Below are 24,573 nucleotides of genomic sequence, written 5' to 3' on the forward strand. Positions count from 1 at the left end.
TTTGACTGTGTGTGTGACCAAAGTGAAGATGGAAGGACAAACAGACAAAGCTCTCTAGGCTCCTTGCTGGCTCTCTGAGATGTAATGCAACAATACAGTTTGGTGCGATAAACAGGCTGTCTTAACATCAGGCAGAACTCCTCTTAGGATGTGAATGATCTGTATTTGGGAGAAGATCCTGGTGAACTGCTTGGGGCAGAAGGACAGGCAGGACACCAGGGACTGAGGAAAAGATGACAAAGCTGCTCCTTAAAGAGAAAAAGAAAGGAAGTCGTCTCTTACGTCTAAGGAGGGAGGAGATCAGGGAAAGGACCATGACGAGGGGGCAGGCAGGCAGATGGCAGCTGGCTGGGGGAGGGTAGCCAGAGGGGGTTGAGCAAATGATGGTGCCTTTTGTGATATGCGCTCGTTTCTGTGTCACATGCAGCATGGCTCCTCTTCACCACCCCAGCACTGCTAAGGAAACTGTTTTTGAGTTTTTCCTCCTTCTCTCTGACCAAAGGGTAGGCCTCAGTCCTGGGTCAGGTCAGTATGAAACAGGAGGGAGACACAGCTGTAACTGTAACTCACAGAGCCCAGGGACTGCTCTGGGTCTCAGCCGGATCTAGTTGGGGAGGGGGACCCATCCTCGGGGGGGGCTGCAGGGGCAAGGTGGAACCTGGGTGTGAGGAAAAGTCAGCATGGAGGAGGAGGAAAGAACAGGCTAGGAGAGAGACCAAGCTGGGCTCAGTCCCACCTGCCCCCTGGCAATGCCCATAGAGCCTCCGAATCGCCCCCCTTATGTTACTAGTGAGAACTGCCTGCTTCCAGAATTAAGACCAGACACGTAGGGCTCCAGCACTTGGTAGGCTCTAAGTACATGAGGCTTGTCTTTGTACTGGTCTCCAGTAGAAGGCTGCTGTGTTGTGTTCTGGGTATATAACGGCATGCCCCAGTGGAGGCCTGATGGGGGCCAGCTTGCCATGTCTCCACCCGTCCTGTCGCACACCCCTCTCCGTTGCACACAAGGATTTAGGATGGAGCTCCAGAGAATGTTGACCCGGCTAAGCAGTTCTCGGCACCTCGCCTCATCAGTCTGAAGGATAAAAACTCTCAGAGGTCATCTTTACTGTGAAATTCTAAAATCATATTTATTCTCCAATTCACAGAAAGTGTCGTAACGACCACCAGCATGAATCAGTTTGTAGACATTTACAAGTCAAGGCTGAAAATAAATATCTGTCTGTGTCGAATAGGCATTTAACAAATTACTTGGAAACTGCAAGAATCTTAATTGTTAGAAATTTAAGGTTTGTGACTCAAACATGGGTAAAATCACAGTCGTGGGAAGAAGCCCAACAGATTCCTGTGGTGGTTCTTACTTTCTTCCTATATCTTTATATACATGGAGATTCTCAGCATCCTTCACTCTGCATCAGCCGGGAGAGGGCAGGACAAGGGTTCAATGAGGAGAGGGGCTGAGAGCTGTAGGGAGGGGAGGGGGCATTTTCTCTGATATCTTTGACTGGGCAACCTCATTCATTGAGGAAGATGACACCGTGCTCTCCTGAAATGAAATTATATAAATGCATACAGTCCTTCTAATGAGATGCTCCAAAGTTTGCATTGTTTCACATCATAACACAATAGTGCGTTTAGCAAATCAACACATTATCTAGATGGACATTATTCATCTGTTGGAGGCAGCTGGGAGAACTCAGAAGTCTGACATGCATCAGGCACACACTGGCTCACCCCTTGAGGTGGCCTCTCTAGATACGGATGATGGGAAGGGCTGAGAGAAGAAATCACTAGATGCCTTAGACTGGCTGAGCCTAGAATTGTTACATTTAGTTCTCAATGTGTGTTAATTGTGCCTGAAGTTAGCAACATACCACAGTGGTTAGGAAATGGCAAATGTAATAGGAGGGGAGCCCCCAGCCCTGTCCCTTGTAGAAATAGCTTGTTAGGTGTTATGCAGATAAGGTCTAAGTGATACAGACTCTATGCTGCATCCTGTCTTAAGTGATACAGACAGACCCACTATGTGTAGCATCCTGGCAAGAGCCTGCAGCCGGCTGGACATTGCTCTGAATCTGTCAGTTCAGGAAGTCCTCTCCTCATCTGTGTTGTGATGATCTAGGAGGGAGATATGGCTGACCTGCTTCCCTATAGCTCATTTAATTTGATTTATCAGTGAGTACTGAATCTTTACCATGTAGTGACAAGCTGGACCTTCCATTTCCCACTGCTTACTAAATTCCTACTATGTGCCAGGCACCATTCCCAGTGCTCTGAGAGCTAAAAGTGAATGAGGACAATAAGAAAAAGTGTAACATCTAAACCTGCCCTTCTAAGGAGTTGAAAATGTGTTGGGATCATTGACATCTTTCTATCTTACTTACTTCTGTATTTTATGTGTGTATATATATAAATATGTATATATTTCTATATACACACAGAAATATATATATATATATGCATATGACACATCAATCTCTGTCCTTAGCCTACTGTCCCTGATAACTTATATTTAATGCATGAACTAATTTTCCAAACGAGTGCCCCACCAAGTCATTCTAAATCTTACCTTACTGACATTTATAATGCCCATGACAATAACACAACACACCTAACTCTAATACCTACAGATTTCCTTAAAAACAACCAACTTCTATGTGCAGTTTCTTTTCTAAAATCACCAGCTGGTTTTCTTCAATTTCCTTCCACATTGTCCAGCTGAGGCCACCAACAACTTTCTTGGAAGCCACCAAGTTCAGGATGGAAGCAATCAGGTGGATTGATCCATCATGACTAGTTCAATTAAGAAGGAAATCACCTTTGAACAGGCCAGACTTTGGAGGCATTGATAGGACTGCCTGTGGATCACATGGCCAGGCTTCCCCAGAGTTTGCTGAAACTTGGATCCAACTCTTGAGTACAGAGCAATGCTCTGGCATCCCGGATGAGTGTGTTCCTGTTCTGTCACTTTTCCCCAGCCTCATCTGCTCCCTCTGCGTCTGCTTTCCCCTCCATCTCTCTTTCTTTGCCTTTTGAGTGTTCAGCCCTGGTATCAAGTCTAACTTTCTAATCTTCAAAAAGCATTTGCCTTATTTCCACCATTTGAAGTTTACAAGAGAAGATGTGTGTGGTCTCTTCTGAATCCTATACATTGGCCACTCCTTTGCAGCTGACACAGGAGCTGCCTGGAGGGATGGATTTTTGTCCATCCTTTCCCAGGAGGGACAGGCTTTTGTCTACAGGGGTGTGCATGCTTTATTCCTATCTGTAACTCACAAGCCCCAGTGGAGCCCTTTGTCACAGAGGCCCTAAAGAGCCCTTCCTAAGGACAGCTGACTCCTGGCCCTTCCCCTCCCTTTTTCACTGGGGCTGGACTCTAGCTGAGCCCTGTGGTTGGTTCTCTGCTCCTGCACATAGACACAGCCTGTGGGCTCCTTTCTCTGATAACTCTTTCTGCTGGGGAAAGAGCTCTTACCACAGTGTGTGAGTGAGTGAGTGTGTGTGCGTGTGTGAGCCGTTTCTATTCTGAAATGCTCAGAAAAGGGTTTGGGTAGCAGAGATGCATTTTCATTTCAGGATAAGCATGATCAAACTAAAGCCGGCACGTTTCTGTTGCCTGGGATTAATGTACGCCATCTGTGTTTTGGCTCTCCTCACGTCTCTTGTCCTCTTTTCCTTTGTCTGTTGGGGGTTGACCTTCACCTTGACAGGTCTCTACAGAAAATCTGTTAAAAGGGGCTGCAGAGCAGCACAGGAGTATGGTCATTAACAGATTAGGACCCCTTCTCAGTCAGGATGCTGCCCAGGACCTAGAGGATGGAGCAAGTGGGCTTCTCAAGGCCCCTCCAACTGCTCTGTGCTTAGGGGCACCTTTTATTGGTTATAGATAGGAAGGGGCTGTTCTCCATCAACCCATTCCTGTTCTTTTTCTCCCCGTCTATGTACTTCCACTCCTTTCTCTGATTTTATGAAGGATCACAACCTATATATTAAGAGAAAAGATGGTGAAGTCTTTTTCTATTGAAGCATCTTAATTTTTCACATCCTATCTATTTGCTGAGGTCAGGTGATCTCTGGTATTCTGTTTAATTGACCATTCATCAAGCCCATGCTGTGGGCTAGGTGCTGTGCTAAGCACCCACAGTGCTGGGATAGGCAAGTGACTCTTCTTGCCTTGACGAAGGAGCCTATGAGAGCAGATGTGGCAGGAGCAGAGGGCCATGCAGCCTCACACAGCCATGTTTTCTGGGGCCTGGTCAGGGTCCCCAGTGGGGGCCTGAGCACTGTGGTTCTAGCTCATTCCACAGACAGTTCTCACGGAGTGGGTCTCAGACTCTGGAGATGTAACACCTCCACAGTCCAGAGGCAGCAGCTCCGCTCTGCTGCTCAGAATGGGAGGGACCAGCTGATGTTGAGACACTGTTCTCCCCTGTTTCTGACAAATGCAAGTGGCTGGTATGGCCTGCACAGTGACACACCTTGTGTGTCTCCCTTCTGTCTAGTCTTCCCAGTAAATGCCCCTCATACATTCTCTCTTGGCCTGGTGTCCTGGCTAGATTGGAGCTCCTGACCAATCTCTCACTGAACACAGATCTAAACTTGCCAATGAGAACAGAGAACAGAGCCCATCCTGCTCCCAGAACTACCCAAGGCCTCTCCACTCACATCCTGCCATCCCATTCCTCATCCTTTTGTCCCATGAGGGACTTTGTAATAAGTGACTTAACTTCAGCAAAACAAAATTGTCTTAAGGTCTTGGGAGAGAGATGTTGCATCAGAGAATTTGCAAAGAGAGGCCAGGCTGTAAAGAAGGTTCTTTTGCACCTAAGGGACATGAACAGGAAGGAACTTTCCTCTCCCCTCTGGGGTCTGCTCTCTCCCACACATCTCACAAACAACTGACAAACTCTTCTGATTCTTTTTTAGCATAATCTAATGTGTTAGAGATGATTGTTCTTGATATGGTTACTGTGCTCTCAGGGGATTGGTTGGGCATTTAATCAGAAGACCTTTCCATAAACTGGGCTGGAGACATGGAGGTATCTTTTAGGGCATTTGGGGGAGAACTCAGCAAGGACAGGGGACGTAGGACCAGGAATATGCCCCTAATCAAGAGGGAACTGGGTTCTTAGGAACTGAACAGCAGGCACGAGCTCTCTAAGGCCATGTGTCTGGGTTCCCTTCCAGCCCACTCCACCTCGTCCTTCCAGCCCAAGGCCCAGTGCCCCCGTTCTCTGACTCCCAGCAACCTTTATGTGAGGACAGATTCTATACCAGACGTAGGTGTAAGTGACTGATAGAATGCCAGGGAGTTTCTCCCAAAAGGTTGTAGACTTTTGCAGAGCTTAAGCCATGAATCAAAAATCTAATTCAGTAATTGGCAGACCCCAGGCCTCTGGGAGGTAGGGGAGAAGGGAACTGGTGGGACTGGTACGTGTGCAGGTCCTAGAGGTTCGAAGGCCAACATAGATTCTGCCTGTGGAGAATGCTGCAGGTTTGTTTTGTTTTGTTTTTTTTCTACTTTCAGTAACATACAGAATGAGCACCTGCCCTTCCAAGAAAAGCCATTCATTCTGTATCCAATTTTGTGTTGGGATTGTGACGCTGCATGACCCCGTTGTATTACAGATGGAGCAGCCCTGCAGTAAAGCTGGCAATGTCCTTAGATGACCCACTCCACTTTCTGGGGGCCCTGGCAGCTCCACAGCATAGATGCTGTATGGGGACCTGTTCTCCTGCTGATGTAGGGACACTGCTACAGTTTAATCATTTCCCCGGAAATATGACCCTACAGGAGTCTCCTTATCAATGAGAATCTGGAAGGCGGCTTCCCTAGGGATGGGTAGCCTCACCACAGCCTTCTCTTAATCTTGAAAGAGGCCAAATGAGCAGGAGGTAACTCCTGCCCCTGGGGAGGAATGGAGTTGGTATTAGGCCCAAGGTTTCTTGAAATTACTACTTCAGGTAATATGAACTAGAGTCTGGAGGGCCCTGGAATGTTCGTGGGGAGCTCTGCTTTCACCACCCTCTCTTCTACATTAGTAATTGACTCTCTTATTCTATTAATCATCTCCTTCCAGAGCCAGTGAAAGTCATCCTCACCCTGTACACCAGTGGTTTTCAAACTTTAGAGTACATCAGGATCAGAGAGCCTTAAAACGTACACTGCTGTACCCACCCCTGGTTTCTGATATAGTAGCTCTTAGGTGGATCCCAAGAATTGGCCTTTCTTACTCATCCCCAGGTGCTGCTCTGGTCCAGGAATGTATCTTGAGAGCCTCTGATCTACAGTGTCCCGTGACCCCTTAGCAGGTCCTCCAAAGTCAGGCCCTTCTTCCCTCCTCCGCTCTGACTTCAGGCCTCAGGGATGTTCTTCACATCAGGCTTTTCATGTCTTTGGAACTTGACACATACCAGCCCCTGTACCTGGCTTACTTTCTAGGTCTGACTGCCTGGAATTCATATTGAAGAACTTCCTTTTGTCTAATTTCACCGAATCTCAGCCATCAGCCATCAGCCATGTGATACCCACCTTGTAAGCAGGGTGACTGGCTTTCATCCATAAGTGATCTGGGTCAGGCTGGGGCAGAATTAGAAACATGTAGGGAAAGCATTGCCTGCTTGCCTAGAGCTCTCCTCTGTTGGCCTTGGCAATGTGTGTGAGGGCTCCTAGAATCACACTGGCCTTCTAACTCAGGGAGGAGAACTGCCAAAGCAAGTTACCTCCCTCCCCGAAGTCCAAATTTCTGTCCGCACCAGTCCCGACTGCTGTCAGACAGCCTCCAACACCATAAAGGAAGCATGCCAATAGCTCATGAGACTGGGAGACCTGTCTGGGCAGGGCCACACCTCATCCATCCACCATCCTCCTGTTTCTGGCACAGGGCCTGGCACACCATGGGCACTTAGCAAGGATTTGCTGAATTACATTGAACATAGCTGCAAACACAGAATCCCATCTGTTCACTGATGGCATCCAGGGAATGTTTGATTGCTTTCTGGGGTGCTGGGAGAGGTACCTTCTTGTGTCTCTTTGTGTCGTCTTGGGATAGAGTCAAGTTTGACTTCTAGTCCATAGCCCTTGTAAAGCCAGCTCTCCTTTTTAGTTGGTGCCAGAAAGAAAACTAGAGCAAGATTTATAAAGTAGGTACAGAATAAATGTATAAAATAAAATAAATAAAGGCAGGGCAATGAAGGTGCTGAAGTAGACTTCAAAACTTTCACTGCTCATTTCCTTTGCCTATAGCTGGGCAGCGGAAAATGATTACATGAAAATTAAATTGTGCCAAGGGCTTTGGCTTGTCAGCCTCAATAAAAGTCTGATGCAGATAGAGGATCCTGTACCATCCGTAGCCCTCCAGAGTATTTTGCAAGGCCTTTGGGGATCCCCCAAAGGCTTGAGAATGAGCTTACTTGAAAATCATCTACTTTTCACTGGTAAATTCTTTCAAAGAATTAAACCCACTCCTTCACTTTTTTTCTTGAAACTGATTTGGTTAATTTCATTGAAAGGATGGTTAAGAAAAAGTCCTCTTTTCTTCCTCGTGCTAATATTGAATCAGAGCCACAAAGACTGCTAATTTTGAAATGTGCTGGGTAGGGCTTTCTACTGATTACGTTGCTATTGATTCAAACAGTCAAAAGTCTTTAGGATCATTTTTAGAGCAATGGCATGAGCAGGACTGAAATGGAAATCAGTCCAAGATAATGAACACCCCTGCTTAGAAATCATTATGGGCTGAGTCATGCTGGGAAGGCACTGTGCCTGGGAGTTGGCCCTGAGCTCAAGGGGGTTAGCGCTGAGTGGTCAGTCAGCTCCTGTACCCAGGGCTTGGTGTTCTCAATAAATGCTTGCCTGTGTTCAAGTCAATTTGACCAGTTAACAGGTGTTTTTTGTTGTCATTTTCTCACTGGAACATGAACATTTAAAAGAGCTTAATTAAGGGCTATGGAGTTGTTTGTTGTTCATTTTGGAGGCCAAGAACCCCTGGGTAGTTGAAGGAAGGGTGTAAGCAATCTACTTCCCTTAAGACTGCTTTCCTTGAACGTATGGTAGACGTGACCCACAGGTCAAATCTGGCAGGCTGCAGGGTTTTGTATGACCCATGGGCTCAGAAGAGTTTTTCAATTTTTAAATGGTCAAAAGTAAAAATCAAAAGAAAACTTCATGATGTGTGAAAGTAATATGGATTCAGATTTTCTGCTTTTTCAGTATTCATAAATAATTTTTTTTGGAACATAGCCATATCCATTCATTTATGTATTATCTGTGGCTTGTTTCATGCTACAGTGGCAGAGTTGAATATTTGCAATGGAGACCATATGGCCTGCAAAACCCAAAATATTTACTGTTTGGCTCTTTATAGATAAAGTTTGCTGACATCTGCTGTATGTATAGGCATGGAGGATATTGCTTCCCGCCAGGAGACCTCTCCCTGGAGGGTCTGTGTCCACAAGGTACAGCTCTTGCTACCTGCAGAGATGCGTGGTCTAAACCCTGCTTGATAGGATGATTGAGAACATTCAAGAAAGTGGTGATGAAATAAGATTCCACTCAAATCACATTTTTGTTATCTACAGAGATTTGGTCCTTGATCAGATTTAAAGCATTTGATTAACCTACTAGAATATGCTTTTGGTGTTAAGACAGGTGACCCACTGGTTTATTCCATTGGGCAGCTCATTCTGTACTGGCCTTCTCCATTTCAACCTCCTCTTCCTCCCTGTCACCTGAATTGCTTAAGAGGTTTCAGCCTATTTTCCAGCTCCAGAGAGCAGGTTCTGGTCATCCTCTTGGCAAGATAAGAAATGGTCTGGCCTGTGGCCAACCTGGTCAGCTGTTCCTCTAGGGTAGAAGCATGCATCTGCTGCTTCTGATGTCTGGATGAGAGGCTGCATGGTGTCTGGGCCATCTGGGAGTTCTGGTTCCTGGACACCAGCATATGGAGCCTGGAAAATGCTTGGCTGATAAATGACATTTTTCGCTAGTTATTAGAATAACTGGTGGAGGGCAAGTTACTTTACTCACCACTCACCTGAATAGTCCCTGAAGCTTCTGCTACTTTTATATAATCACTCCTTCTGGTTGAGTAGGGCACTGGGGACATGATAAATGCCCACTGACCCAGCAGTATTATTATGCCTCATCTTTGGAGCTGACGTGCAGTCTGACTTTGCACAACAGGAGTTGATGGAGAGGATCCACACTTCTTGTTCCTGTTGTTTCTCTACATCAATCTAGTCATAAACGATTCAACCCTGTGTCCTTAGCCAAGTGCCACTTTCATCTGATCTCCCAAATTATGCTCCAAATAACCCGTTCAACCATGTGTAAGCGATGCAACCATTGGAGATAGCCAGAGGGCATGAAGAAACCCTTCCCACCCACAACCAAACCAAAAGGACTCTGCAAGGTGCTCTCATGAATATCAGACTTAGAATATTTTAAATATAAATTCAGTTGAAAAAGAATTGGTTGTGATGAGCAGCGGATATCGTATGTAAGCGAGGAATCACTGACTTCTACCCCTGAAACTAATATTATACTCTATGTTTGGAGAATTTAAAAACTCGAAACATTAAAAATAATCTTAAGAATAACAACAAAAAATTGGTTTTAAACCATAAATTTGCTTTTACTGCCATAATTTTGGGAGAATTTTATTAGCTCCTAAGTGCCCAACTGGAGAATCTTTTTTTAAATTTAATGACAGGAATGATGGGGACTAAGCAGTGTTAGAGATTTTCTCATTGTAGATGTGCAGACACAGCCTGATACAAAAAGGGTGTTTTGGTTGGGAACACTCACTGAAGTGTCTATTTCCAGTCAATGAATATAAAATCCCAAACTTCTGCCTGCATTTTTCCCTGAGAAGGGAAAAATAAGAGCACTGATTTTGTGATTGTGTGCCTCTTCCTCCTATGACTTCTCTCCCTGCTCTGTGTCTGTTTCATTTAATTTCTATGCCTGTTGGTTCCCCCTCTGCAATGATTATCTCCTTGGAGGGGAGGTGCTCTTCTTACTCAGCTTTAGCATTTCATAGGGCTGCTGGTTGAGTGCTTAGCACATAGTAGGTCCTCAGCAATGCCTGTGAGCTGTATAAATAGGAGTATACGTAGAAGCGGGGTGGTGGACACTGGACCAAGAGTGGAAGGTGGGGAGTCTGGTCTTGTCTCTAACTCTGAGTGGCCCTGAGCAAGGTGCTGAAGCTCTGAACCCCAAAATGTGCCTGACAGTAGTTGTCTCAACTCCCCAGTGGAATTGTGGTGAGGCTGAAAGGAGGGAACAGATATGCAAAAACCACTTTCAGTGATGGAAAAAAACTGCATCAGGTTAGTTTGCTTGAATCAGAAGGTTGCAGGGGCCAGTCATGGATGGAGGTCAAACTAGAGGACACTGATGATGGACCCCCTTAAGCTCTGTTTCAGTGACATGGGGGAATAGTTGAATTCTCAACTTTCTTTTGAACCTGAATGCCACTGTGCCTAAGGGCCAGGCTCTGTGCCTCTGCCAATAGGGGCTGGGCTGGGGGAGGGTGAGAGGACAGGGGCAGATTGTACAGACTGAGGACAAAGCCAGAGACATTCAAAACAGTCTCAGAGCCTTGTGGAAGTCTTAGAATGGCCCTGTTTTTGCCTGCTATTCTCCTGGTCACAAAAGAGCACAGACGAGTTACTATAGCAACAGTTCTCCTCTTGATGTGTCCATGTTAGGATGGAGGTGGAAAAGATTTTCTTATTAAAACAAGAAAGAAAGAAATTAGGTTTTCGGATATATTTGCCCTTCACCCAAAGTGCTGCTCCTTTTATGAGAAGGATAAAGAAGCAGCTGTTACTATCACAGATATGCTCCTAATTCCTAGCATTCAAATCTCCAAACTTTCATTTTAGATTTCGGCGCAGTTGATGACAGTCCAGATACATCTGAGAGGGATGCATTTTCTCAGGAGGCAAAACAGCATGAAAACAGGTGACGAGGGACCCTAAGGCTAGATGCTGAGAGCCTTGTCAACCACCAGCTGCCTTCTGGGTGGGGTGACCCCACCACCCCGTCCCCCAGTTCTGTGCCCACCATGATGCTCAGCTGCTCCTCATATCAGCCCTTCCTTCTGGTCCCTGGGTGCATGCTTGTCATGCTGTCGCCTGGGGCAGTGCCTCTGTGGAGTGCTTCCTGGTTCCTGTGATACCGTGTGGGGGCAGCCCCCAGCAGGGCAGCCAAGGCAGGCTGCCAGAGCGCTCTGGCTGGGGACCAGTCCCTGCTGTGGCCCAGGACCTCTTCTTGGTTTTGGACTTTTCATCTAAGCTTACATGACCTCAGAAAGGACAAAAGGAAAGGGAGAGTGAATGGGTGCATGCATGTGCATGACCCTTTCCCTATACATTAATTCTGCCTCAACAAGGACTTTCCTGTAACACACAACCTCTTGTGTGTGTTATCTGACCATCTTGCCTGTGTGAAGCCATCTTGAAGAGTCAGGTAAGGAGAAACTGCTGGTCTATGTGGAAGAGGAGACAGGGGCAGGTGCACACACAGCGAGCTGGAACCCAAGGGCCCTGGGCACAGGGAGTCGGGGGGAGGTGAGCGACATAAAGGCTGACTTTCTCCCCTGCAGAGAAGAGCACAGGCAGAACTCTGCAGACTGGCTGACAGGATGCTGGCTGAGCCCAGGGCAGATGTGGGGGGCTACAGGACAAAGTCCCCCTGGAAGTCCCCACTAATGACAACCCTGGGAGTCTTGGACCCTTTGCAAGGCTGGGACCCAGGGAGTATCCAAGGCCTAACGGGTGGCTTCCAGGACGCTGGGGGAGGCCTGCCCAGACCTGTCATAGGAATCAGAGGCGACATGTGATAGACTTGGGCGTACATCGGGTGGGGCTTACAAAAGAGACGTGTGGGTGGGCATAGGCAGCAGGATTCTAGTAGGGCAGGGCCGAGTCGTCCCACTCCAGCTGGGTGTGCCTGGCTCCGCTCTGCCCGTGTCTGCCCTTGCCTATCCCTTCTTCCTCCTCTTCGTCTTCGCTGTCCTCTGACTCACTGCTGCTGGAGCTCACGTCTTCCTCTACTTCCTCCTCCTCCTCCTCCTCCGTCTCTTCTCCACGCCCTCGTTCTTCATGTTTCTGGATGTTGGGGAGAGAAGGGACATGCTCATTAGGGCTGAGCAAAAACCACTTTGGAACTTAAGATGTTTCTCCCTCCACTAAGGCAACATTTTGGACCCCTGGAACAACTCTGCCTTCCCACCAAACCCATGGCACTGGGGACAGGCCTCCTGAATGGGGAAGTCCTCTGGTGAAAGGCAAATCAGAGGGCTAAGGACCAAGAAGAAAGAGCAAATTCCAAGATCTGGACTCAAGGTAAATGGTGGGTTTTAAATACAAGACATCGAAGCCCATCCCTTTCAGGCCAGGGTTTGCCTTCCAGCATTTCTGGAGCCTCTCTGTCTGGAGCTTTCCAAGTCTTAAATGTAGCTTAAATGCTCTTTTCTCATGGAGGAGCATTCAGCCCATTTCCGGGTGAGATCATATGCTCTGGGAGCAGATGGCCTTCTAAGCCAAGGTGCAGGTGTGCTGCTCCTCAGAAATACTCCTTCGGAAAGGAAAGTTCATGATCTTCATTTTCCATGCCCCCTTCACTATCTGAGACTTATGTCCTCAAACTCAACCTCACTCTTTTCCAGTTCCAGTCCTGCCCGATTTTTGGTGATTCTAGCAAAATTTTAGTTCTGGATTTCTATTTTGAGTTGATGAAAGAGCCATAAGAGATGTAGGCCCTTGCATGGTTGCCTCCCCTCCCTGGAGTGGCTTCTTTTCTACCTTGCCTGCCTGCCCCCATTCTAACACATTCCTCAAGGCCTCCCTTAGGCTAACCTCCTCCAGGAAATCTTTTCTGAACACTGCCACCTTGATGGCTTTCCCTGATCATGCTTCACTGACCTTTGGCAGCAGCAGGTTAGCCCTCAGTAAGAACACTCATGCCCCGGGCTCACACTACTCCAGGCCTCGGGGCTTGTTTCCCACAGCCAAGGTTTTGCTCTCTGAGGGTGGAAATGCTGGTGTGCCCTAGGGCATGCTCAGCACTATACCTACACCTTATGCTACAAGCTGAGCTACAGCAGCAATGCTGGCTAGGATACCAGAGAATGAGGCCAACTCGGGGACCTTGGGGACCACATTGGGAGAATCTTCATGCCTCAGTGACTCCTTTGATCTTCCTCTGCTTTTCTATTCCTGCCTCTGCCACCACCGAGGACCCATGGGCAGCCCAAAGGGCACTGTGGTATTCGTATGTCCAGAGCTAGGGCCTTAGACACCTGTGGGTGGATGCTGGAAGTTGCTGGCTAACTGAAATGATAGGACGTTAGGATCCAGCAACCTTTAGTTAAATATTGGCACTGCTACTACCAGCTATCTTTTCTCTTGAACTTGGTTCCCACTCAAGAAGTGAGGATGAGAACCTGTTTCACGGGGACTGGTATATACAGAGCACCCTGTGCACTGTCTGACTTGATGGGGGCTCAGTGAGTGGCAGGTATTACTGTTGTGTCTTTGTTTTAGCCTATCTGAGCCTTTAAGTGAGCTCTGCAGGCAGCATGGAGCAAAGCCATCTAATTTACACTGTTAATCAGGAATTCAATACTGAGTCTTTAAGTGTTAGTCAGCTTTGAGTTAAATACTATGGGGGAGGCAAGGGAGAGACACCACATGGCTGCTTGCCTTAAGAAATGTCTGGTTCTGTTGGTAGGGTGAGAGCAATTCATGTATTTTTAATCAGTGAATGCAGCTGATGGGAAAATATGGTCCATGCAGGTGGAGTGGGCTGAAGGTGCTCAGAGAAGGCAAGGGTCAGTGGGGCTGGGCTAGTTGGGGCAGGGCTTCCAGCACAGGGAATATGGAGCTGGGGGAGGGGAAGCATCCTGCCTCAAGATTCCAGCCCCTGCATTAGGATCACCTCCATGGGGTTGACTGTGATCGTGAGCGCAGAGTCGTCCCAGTCCATCTCCGCTTCCTTGGCAGCCTCCGTCTCCTGGGTGAAGTGCTGGTGGGCAATCCGGACCCGGTACACGCCCATGGCCACGACAAACACCAGCATGCACACAGAAATGATGATGACCACTGTGGCGATGCTTGGGACCACTGGAACAAGGAAGGAATCCACATGACATGGTAAATGGAAAGACTAGCTCAGTCTTGGGATGGAATATGAAGGAAACACGCATGTGTAGGTTAAAATCTGCCCTACCACTTCTCAGCTGTAGATAGAACTCTGGGCCAGCACCTCACCCTGCTGGGGTTTCACTTTCTTCATCTCTATAATGAATTTAATAATTCTTACCCATGGGTACTTGTGAGGAATAAATCAAGTATTTGATGTACATTGTCTTCTGTCTTTTGCTTTCCCCTCAGATTCTGGTGTGGGGGTGGGGGGCTTCCACCGAGAGCCAAGCACTGTGGAATTTCACAGGGACAGACGCACCAGACAGTGATACAAATGGCAAGACTGGAAGTGAAGTAAGGGTGAGATTGCAATATGGTATGCACATGTGTGTGAGTGTGTGTGATAGCACATAGGAAGGGGCTCGGGGAAAGCATCACATAGGCTGTGGCTCTGAATCAGGTCTCATAGGACTTGGAAGACTTTACCCTAGCACTCCGTACCAACCTCTGTTATACACTTGTAACTTCTTGCCCTAACTAGCCCCTTACTGAGGCTGTGAGGACCCACAGCTTTCCCATTTCTGGGTCCCTCCTTCAGTTCTGGGCACCTATGGCTGCTGCACCATACCTGTTAGTGGATGGTCTTGAAGCACCATGACCAACTGATACCTTGAGGTCCTTCCTCCCATGCCACCTACCTGAACTTCGCTGGATGCTGTTCTGGGACTCAGGGTGGTGGACAGACTGCAGGAAGGGAGGCTGCACAATGAGGTGGTTGACGTGCTCCTTGTCTGAGACTCTGGCCTCATGGAGGACGCTGACCTAGGAAGAGAAGGGAGAGGTGCTGCTGACCAGGAGTGGCAGGTGGACCAAATGAACGAGGAATAAGTGGATAACTCTGAAATCCCCCCTAATGATGGCAGGACCCACTCACCTCCAGGTTGAACTCATTGCTAGCATAACGTCCATTGAGTTCTGAGCACTTGACTCTGAACCGCCGGGCCTCAAGGGAACTTGGATGCCAGTTGCGGTAGCGGATGTGATGCAACACCTGCTCATAGCGACTCATGGAGCCCACACCTGTGCCAAGAGACCACACCTGTCATAAGTAGGTAGAGGATGGGGGGGGGATATAGGATGTGGCTTCTGAGGCTTGTGGTTCTCCTGAATTTATCTAGGGTATGGGTTTAAGATGTTTAGGGGAAGATGATGCATGGATACGGAAGTTCTAAGGAGCCAACTGAACTGACCCACAGGCTTTCCAGATGCATTAGGTGCTGATCAGAATGGTCCCATCCTGTAAAATGCTGCTATATTATTTGCTGAGATCAAACATAAGAAAAAGCATGCACTCACTTTCTATGTAGCTCACTGAAGGAGGGGCTAGCAGTCCATGCTCTGAGGTCAAAGGTCCCTAACTGACACCTCCTCTACAGGTGACAGAGCACCATGACACTCATGACTCCAGCATGAAGGTACTCAGAGAGCAACAGATTAAGGGACTGAGTGTGTTCTTACCATAGATAGAGTAGCCTGCTGTGGAATTGGTGGCATCCAGGTGTCGCTGATGGAGCTCACTGTGGTTGAGTTCTAAGCACTCCTGTCTTGGGTCCAGGTCCCCTCCAAGTACCAAAATGTCACAGAAATCTAAGTTGTGAAGCATTTCTTCCAAGACTGCTGATTTGGGGGCTGAGGGAAGATAGACATATGGAAAATACAGGCACAAGGACAATTCAGACAGCAGGCTTGCATGTCCTATTCCTCCTCTGTGACCCACACCAGGGTCAGACTGGGTCAGGAGAAGAGACTGTGCCATCCCAACCACCATGGCTCAGATGGATGCCCAGGCATGCCCTGAGGTTGGGTGGCATAGATTTGTGTGAAGGGCATGAACATAATAGGCAAAAGCTGTGAATTTGTATACCAGCCATGGAGATACTTACAGTTAGATAAACTACACCTCTCAATTTCCTCATCTGTAAAGAGGGCAAGGGTCTTGAGAGGATTGAAGACCGTGTCTGGCACCTCGTAGGTGTGCAATAAATGACAGTTCTTATTTGGGACCAGAGAGAAGTGCCCTCCTCGTTTTCCCCATGTGGTCCTGGTGTGTTTATCTGTCACCCCAGCAGACCCTGAGTTTTTCAAAGGCAGAAGCACTTTTTGTTTGATTTTGTTTTTAATGACCAACTCCTCAATATCTAACCCAGGGGCTCATATGGCACATATTGCTACATATTGCTCAATTAATATAATTAAATTATATATATATATATATATATATATGTATATATATATATATATATATATATATATATATATATAAAATCTCCAAGTAGGGGGAAAAATATGTGTGTGTGTGTGTGTGTGTGTGTGTGTATATAATTTTTTTTTTTTCCTACTTGGAAACCTTACTTGGCAATCTGTTGGTCAGTCTAGCAATCCTGGCCTGATTTTATGACCCCAAATTTCCAAAAGAGACATCTGAGTATTTGAATGCTAGACATATTGGCATTCTCAGCTTAGAGAATGCCATCTTCTGGGGAAGATGGCAGAGTAAAAGGACCCTAAGTTTACCTCATCCCACGGCTATACCTAGGTAATACCTAGGAAAACAACCTGAAAACAACCTGAAGTCTGGCAGAACAAATTCCACAACTAAATGTAGGAAAGAGACACATGAGAGAGGGTAGGAAGGGAAGAGATGTAGTCAGGAGCTAAATGGGTCTGTGGGAAGGAGGGGTGCCACAGACATAGAAAGGGGAAAAACACAGATCCTCATACCAAACATAAATCAGTGGGCTTGGCTCTGGGAGAGTGGAAGATGAGAGGAAGCTCAGTCCCTTCCCCTATAGAGGAAGCACAACAAACAGCCTGTGAAAATATAGCATAGAAGCAGCAGTTTGAAAAATGCCTGGGTTATATGGAAGGGAGTTTTGTTTACCAATCTCAGAGCATGTGTCAAAGGGACAGATCACTGGGCAACTCTTCCAGGCGTGTGGGCACCGTCCCCTCCCCCACACTTCCCACCTAGAGACACAGACACCTGAGGGAACCAGCACAGTGCCAACAGATGCTACCCAAATTGCTAACAGTGCAATGATACCCAGGTTCTCCTGCAGACATGCCCTCTTCAGCGAGGCCTCCACTCCCTCCCATTGCATACCTGCATAAATCTTCCTAAAACCAAGTTCTCTGAACCAAGTTCTCCTGCTGATCAGCCCCCTCCAATATGACCCTGGCAAGAGCCCCTCCAAAGTGGTGCCACAGGCCTGGCACTGTGCAAGCTACCCTGAAAGGGACCAGCACCAATCCCAAGTGATTCCTGCCCCAGGGAGAAGGGAAGATAACCACACATACCAAGCCTCAGCCCCAAAAGTAGGCTGGGGGCAGACCTCTGGTCTGACTTTAGGCCCCAACCACAAACCAGTGTCTTAAGGAACAACACAGAGAAATCACCCTGCAGGTTGATGCTACTGTATCTCTGACAAATGCTTGGTCTGATTCAACTCAAGCCCAATACCCACCCAGACTGACTTAACACCATAGGGAAAACCCTGCTCACAATAGGCAAAGAAAGCCGTTGCAGACCACTGAGCTGAAGGCAAAAGCAGCTCAGCCATGGCCATAGGTCACACAGAACACACATAGGAGATACTATCGAAGCCCCAGTTTCTGGTGAACAGGGGACACTACAGGGCACTACAGGACATGTTGATTAGGCCACTACTTTCAAGAGCAGGAGACCTTGTGGACTCTCCCAACACACAAAAACACACAGAGGTATAGATAAAATGAGGGGAGAGAGGAATATGTCCCAAATGAAAGAACAGAACAAAACCACAGCAAGAGACCTAAGCAAAAATGAAGAGTACTATTCAGATGCTTAACCGGCTGAGCCACCCAGGCACCACAAAGAGAAAATTTTAAAAACAGTAAGAGCAAAGAAAAGAGTTACATATAAGGAAAACCCATAAGGCTATCAGCTAATTTTTTAGCAGAAAGTTTGCAGGCCAGAAGGGAGGGGCATGACATGTTCAAAGTCCTGAAAGGAAAAAAATCTGCAGCCAGGAATACTCTATCCAGCAAGGCTATAATTCAGAACAGAAAGAGAAGTTGAGTTTCCCAGAAAAACACAAATTAAAAGAACTTATGACAACTAAACCAGCCCTACAAGAAATGTTACAGGAAATTTGCTGCATGGAGTAAGAAAAGTAAGAAGCACAAAAGCAATAAACGTAAAGTATATCTATAAAAATCAGTCAAGGAACTAAAAAAAGTTTACAAAATATGACACCATGTACCTAAACTGTGGGGGTGGGAGGGTGGAGTAAATAATGAGCTCAAACTTAAGTGACCCACAACTTAATATAGATTGCTATATGCAGAAGATGTTATTTATAAACCTAATGATAACCATAAATCAAGAACCAGAAGAGATATGCAAAACATACAGAGAAAGGAACCCAAGTATGTCACTAAAGAAGGTCAATACCCCATGTGAGAAGGGAGCAAGAGAAGAAAGGAATAAATGAGAACTACAAAAAGAACCATAAAGCAAGTAACAAAATGGCAATAAGTACATACCTATCAATAATTATTTTATTTTATATTTTTAAAGATTTTATTTATTTATTTGACAGAGAGAGATCACAAGTAGGCAGAGAGGCAGGCAGAGAGAGAGAGAGAGAGAGAGGAGGAAGCAGGCTCCCTGCTGAGCAGAGAGCCCGATGTGGGACTCGATCCCAGGACCCTGAGATCATGACCTGAGCCGAAGGCAGCGGCTTAACCCACTGAGCCACCCAGGCGCCCCTCAATAATTATTTTAAATGGACTAAATGTTCCAGCAAAAAACACAAGGTGGTTGAATGGATAAAAACCCACACCCTATCTCTATACTGCCTACAAGAGACTCATTTTTGACCTAAAAATACATGCAGATTGCAAGTGAGAGGATGAAAAAGCACTTACCATGCAAATGGAAGTGAAAAGCAAGCCAGAATAGCAATACTCATATCTGACAAAATAGACTTTAAAGCAAAGACTGTAACAAGAGACAAAGAAGGACATTTCAATAATCAGGGAAATAATCAAACAAGATGATATAACAATTATAAATATTTATAATCCCAACATGGGAGCACCTAAATACACAGAGCAGCAAGCAGGTAACAAACGAAGTAATCAATAGTACAATAGCAATAGGGGACTACAGTACCTCACTGACATTGATAGATACATTATCTAAACAGAAAATCATCAAGGTAATAGTGGCTTTGAATGACACATTGGACTAGACGAATTTAACATACATTCAGAATATTCCATCCTAAAACAGCAGCATGCATATACTTTCTAGTGCACATGGAACATTCTCCAGAATAAATCACATAGTAGGCCACAAAACAAGCATAATAAAAAAACATAATAATTGGGCGCCTGGGTGGCTCAGTGGGTTAAGCCACTGCCTTCGGCTCAGGTCATGATCTCAGGGTCCTGGGATCAAGTCCCGCATCGGGCTCTCTGCTCAGCAGGGAGCCTGCTTCCCTTCCTCTCTCTCTACCTGCCTCTCCGTCTGCTTGTGATTTCTCTCTGTCAAATAAATAAATAAAATCTTTAAAAAACAAAACAAAACAAAACAAACAAACAAACAAAAAAAAACATAATAATGGAGGTTAAATAATGGGCTACTAAACAATGAATGGGCCAACCAAGAAATCAAAGAGGAAATAAAAAAAATACATGGAGACAAATGAAAACAAAACAGTCCAAAATTTTAGGATGCAGCAAAAGCTGTTCTAAGAGGGAAGTTTAGGGGCGCCTGGATGGCTCAGTGGATTAAAGCCTCTGCCTTTGGTTCAGGTCGTGATCCCAGGGTCCTGGGATCAAGCCCCACATGGGGCTCCCTGCTTAGCAGGGAGCCTGCTTCCTCCTCTCTCTCTGCCTGCCTCTCTGCCTACTTGTGATCTTTGCCTGTCAAATAAACAAATAAAATCTTTAAAAAAAATAAAATAAAAAAAAATAATAAGAGGGAAGTTTATTGGGCTGCCGCAGGAAGGAAGAAAAATCTCAAAAAAAAAAAAAACCCTTCACCTTATGGAACTAGAAAAAGAACAACAAACAAAACCCAGAACTATCAAAAGGAAATAGTAATGACTAGAGCAGAAATAAATGATATAGATACTAGAAAAAAAAAATAGAACAGATCAATGAAATCGGGAGTTGGTTTTTCGAAAAAGATCAAGACAATTAAGAATTCTTTGTTACACTCATCCAAAAAATAAAAACAAGAAAGAGCTTAAAATAAAAGAGAAAAAACAGTCAAGACTGTGAAATACAAAGGGTTGTAAGAGAATGTTTATGACAAATCATATGTCAACAAATTAGATAACCTAGAAGAAATGGATAAATTCCTAGAAACCTATAACTTCTCAAAACAGAATCAGGAAGAAACAAAATTTGAGCATGCCAATTACCAGCAGTGAAACTGAATCAGTAATCAAATACCTCCCAACAAACAAATGTCCAGGACCACATGCTTCACAGGTGAATTCTTCTAAACATTTAAAGAAGAGTTAATACCTATTCTCCTCAAAGTATTCCCCAAAAAAGTGAAGGAAAGCATCCAAATTCATTCTATGATGTCAGCATCACCCTGATACCAAAACCAGATAAAGACACTATCAAAAAATAAAACTATAGGCCCATATTCCTGAAGAGCATAGATGCAAAAATCCTCAACAATACATTAACAAACCAAATCCAACAATACATTAAAGAAATCAGTCACCATGATCAAGTTGGATTTATTCCTGGGATGCAAGAGTGGTTCAGTATTCACATATCAATGTATATCACATCAATAAGAGAAAAGGATAAAAACCATATGATCATTTCAATAGCTGCAGAAAAAGCATCTGACAAAGTACAGCATCCATTCATGATAAAAAAAAATCTCAAGAAAGTAAGGTTAGAGGGAAGAAACCTCAATATAATAAAGGCTATAAGGAAAAATCCACGGGTATATCATATTCATTGGTGAAAAACAGAATTTTTCCCTAGACAATATCCACTCTTAACCACTTTTATTCAACACAGTACTAGAAGTCCTAGCCACAGCAATCATAACAAAAAGAAATAAAAGGCAGCCAGGTTGTCAAGGAAGAAGTAAAACTTTTGAGTATTTGCAGATGACACGATACTATGTCTAGAAAGCCCTACAGATTCCACCAAAAAACTACTAGAAATGATAAATGAATTCAGTATGGTTGCAAAATAGAAAATCAATATACAGAAATTGCTTGAATTTCTATACACTAATAACAAAACAGCAGAAAAAGGAAATTAAGAAAATAATCTCATTTGGGATTCCTGGGTGGCTCAGTTGGTTAAGAGTCTACCAAAAAATCCTAAAATTTGTATGGAACCAGAAAAGACCCTGAATCACCAAGGAGATGTTGAAAAAGAAAAACAAAGCTGGGGCATCATGTTGCCTGACTTCAAGCCTTATTACAAAGCTGTGATCACCATGATAGCATGGCACTGGCACAAAAGCAGACACATAGACGATGGAACAGAATAGAGAGCCCAGATACAGATGCTCAACTCTGATCAAATAATCTTCGACAAGGCAGGAAAAAATACCCAATGGAAAAAAGACAGTCCTTTTAATAAATGGTGCTGGGAAAACTGGACAGCTATATACAGAAAATGAAATTCAACCATTCTCTTACACCATACACAAAGATAAAGTCAAAATGGATGAAAGACCTCAGTGTGAGGCAGGCATCCATCAAAATCCTAGAGGGGAACATAGGCAGTAACCTCTTCGACATCGGCCATAGCAACTTCTTTCAAGACATGTCTCCAAAGGCAAGGGAAGCATGAGCAAAAATGAACTTTTGGGACTTTATCAAGATAAAGAGCTTCTCCACAGCAAAGGAAACAGTCAACAAAACAAAGAATGGGAGAAGATATTTTCAAATGGCACTACAGACAAAGGGCTGATATCCAAGATCTATAAAGAACTTCTCAAACTTAATACCCAAAGAACAAGTCAAAAAGTGGGCAGAAGACTTGAGAAGATACTTCTCCAAAGAAGACATACAAATGGCCAACAGACACATGAAAAAGTGTTCATCATTATTAGCCTTCAGAGAAATTCAAATCAAAACCACATTGATACACCACCTTACACCAGTTAGAATGGCCAAAATCAACAAGGCAAGTAACAACAAATGTTGGAGAGGATGTGGAGTAAAGGGAATGCAAGTTGGCACAGCCACTTTGGAAAACAGTATGGAGGTTCCTCAAAAAATTAAAAATAGAACTACCTTATGACCCAGCAATTGCACCACTGGGTATTTACCCCAAAGATACAGGTGTAGTGAAGAGAAGGGCTATCTGTACCCCAGTGGTCATAGCAGCAATGTCCACAATAACAAAACTCTGGAAAGAGCCGAGATGCCCTTCAACTGACAAATGGATAAAGAAGATATGGTCCATATATACAATGCAGTATTACTTAGCCAACAGAAATGATGAATACCCAACTTTTGCATCAACATGGATGGGACTCGAGGAGATAATGTTGAGTGAAATAAGTCAAGCAGAGAGAGTCAATTATATGGTTTCACTTACTTGTGAAACATAAAGAATTGCATGGAGGACATTAGGAGAAGGAAGAGAAAGGTGAGGGGGAGAAATCGGGTGGGGAGATGAAGCATGAGAGATTGGACTCAGAAACAAACTGAGGGTGTTGGGGTGAAGAGGGTGGGAGGATGGGTTGGTCTGGTGGTAGGTATTAAGGAGGGCATGAATTGCATGGAGCACTGGGTGTTATAAGCAAACAATGAACAATGAAACACTACATCAAAAACTAATGTTTTACTGTATAGTAACTAACATTAACAAAAAAAAAAAAAAAAAAAAAAAAGAGTCTGCCTTCAACTCAGATCGTGATCCCAGGGTCCTGGGATTGAGCCCTGCATCAGGCTCCCTGCTCATCGGGGCATCTGCTTATCCTTTTCCTGCTGTTCCCCCCCCCACCCACCACCCATGTGTGCTCTTTCTTTCTCTCTCTCGTTTGTGCTCTCAAATAAAATCTTTACAAAAGAAAACAATCCTATTTACAATTGCATCAAAATAATAAAATACTTAGGAATAAACTTAACCAAGGAGGTAAAAGATCTGTATCCTTATAAACTATAAAACATTGATGAAAGAAACTGAAGATGACATAAACAAAGGAGAAGACATTCCATGCTCATGAACTGGGAGAACAAATATTGTTAAAATGTCCATACTACCCAAAACAATCTACAGATTTAATGCAATCCCTGTCAAAACACTGACAACATTTTTTATAGAAGAGCAATCCTAAAATTTGTGTGGAATCAAAGAAGACCCCAAATAGCTAAAGCAATCTTGAAAAAGGAGAACAAAACTGGAGGCATCACAATCCCAGATTTCATTATGTTCTACAGAGCTGTGGTAATCAAAACAGTATGGTACTGGCAAAAAAACAGACACACAGATCAATAGAACAGAGTGGAGACCCCAGAAATAAACCCCTGCTTTTAAGTCAATTAATCTAGAACAAGGGAGACAAGACTATACAATGGGAAAACCATAGTCTCTTCAACAAATGTTGGGAAAACTGGTCGGCTATATGTAAAAGAAGGAAACTGGACTGCTTTCTTCCACCATACTCAGCATGGATTAAAGACATAACTGAGAGACCAGAAGCCATAAAAATCCTAGAAGAGAGCACATGCAGTAATTTCTTTGACACCAGCCATAGCAACATTTTTCTAGATACGTCTCCCGAGGCAAGGTAAATAAAAACAAAAGTAATATTGGGACTACGTCAACGTAAATAACTTGCACAGCTAAGGAAGCAAATAATTAAAACTACTGAAAGGGAAAAGATATTTGCATATGACATATCTGTTAAAAGATTAGTATCCAAAATATATAAAGAACTTACATACAACTAAACACCCCCAAAACAGATAATCCAATGAATAAAGATCAGAAAATATGAATAAACATTTTTCAAAGAAGACATCCAGATGGCTGACAGACACGTGAAAAGATGTTCCACATCACTCATCATCAGGGAAATGCAAATCAAAATCGTAATGAGACATCACCTCACACCTGTCAGAATGACGAAAATAAACAACAACAACACAAGAAACGACGAGATTGTAGAAAAAGGGAATCCTCATGCACTGTTGTTGGTGGAAATGGAAACGAGCATAGCCACTGTGGGGAACAGTGTGCAGGCTCCTCAAAAAGTTAAAAACAGAATGACCATAGGATCCAGTAATTCCACTACCAGATATTTACCCAAAGAATGCATAAACACTAATTTGAAAAGACCTATGCACCCCTTCTTTTATTGCAGCATTATTTACC

General features: G+C 44.7%; 1 protein-coding gene and 1 long non-coding RNA gene across 2 annotated transcripts in view; one reads left to right on the forward strand and one right to left on the reverse strand.

Annotated features, from left to right (window-relative positions):
• Positions 1-1,104: 1,104 nt before the first annotated feature.
• The window catches only part of CLSTN2 (calsyntenin 2), a 600,084-nt gene continuing 576,615 nt past the window's right edge, over positions 1,105-24,573 (reverse strand). Inside the window, exons 13-17 of the mRNA XM_082740938.1 lie at positions 15,673-15,843; positions 15,089-15,234; positions 14,853-14,976; positions 13,949-14,133; positions 1,105-12,117 (exon numbers count right to left, since the gene is read on the reverse strand). Coding sequence (XP_082597064.1) covers positions 11,917-12,117; positions 13,949-14,133; positions 14,853-14,976; positions 15,089-15,234; positions 15,673-15,843 — 827 coding nt within the window. The 3' untranslated portion in view covers positions 1,105-11,916. The remainder of the gene's footprint in view (positions 12,118-13,948; positions 14,134-14,852; positions 14,977-15,088; positions 15,235-15,672; positions 15,844-24,573) is intronic.
• LOC309869647 lies at positions 11,371-14,372 on the forward strand. Its single transcript, XR_014314303.1, has 3 exons — positions 11,371-11,476; positions 12,203-12,354; positions 14,014-14,372. It is a non-coding gene; the product is annotated as an uncharacterized lncRNA (long non-coding RNA).

The sequence above is a fragment of the Mustela nivalis genome (genome assembly GCF_964662115.1).
Source record: "Mustela nivalis genome assembly, chromosome: 1".
Taxonomy (NCBI): Eukaryota; Metazoa; Chordata; class Mammalia; order Carnivora; family Mustelidae; genus Mustela; species Mustela nivalis.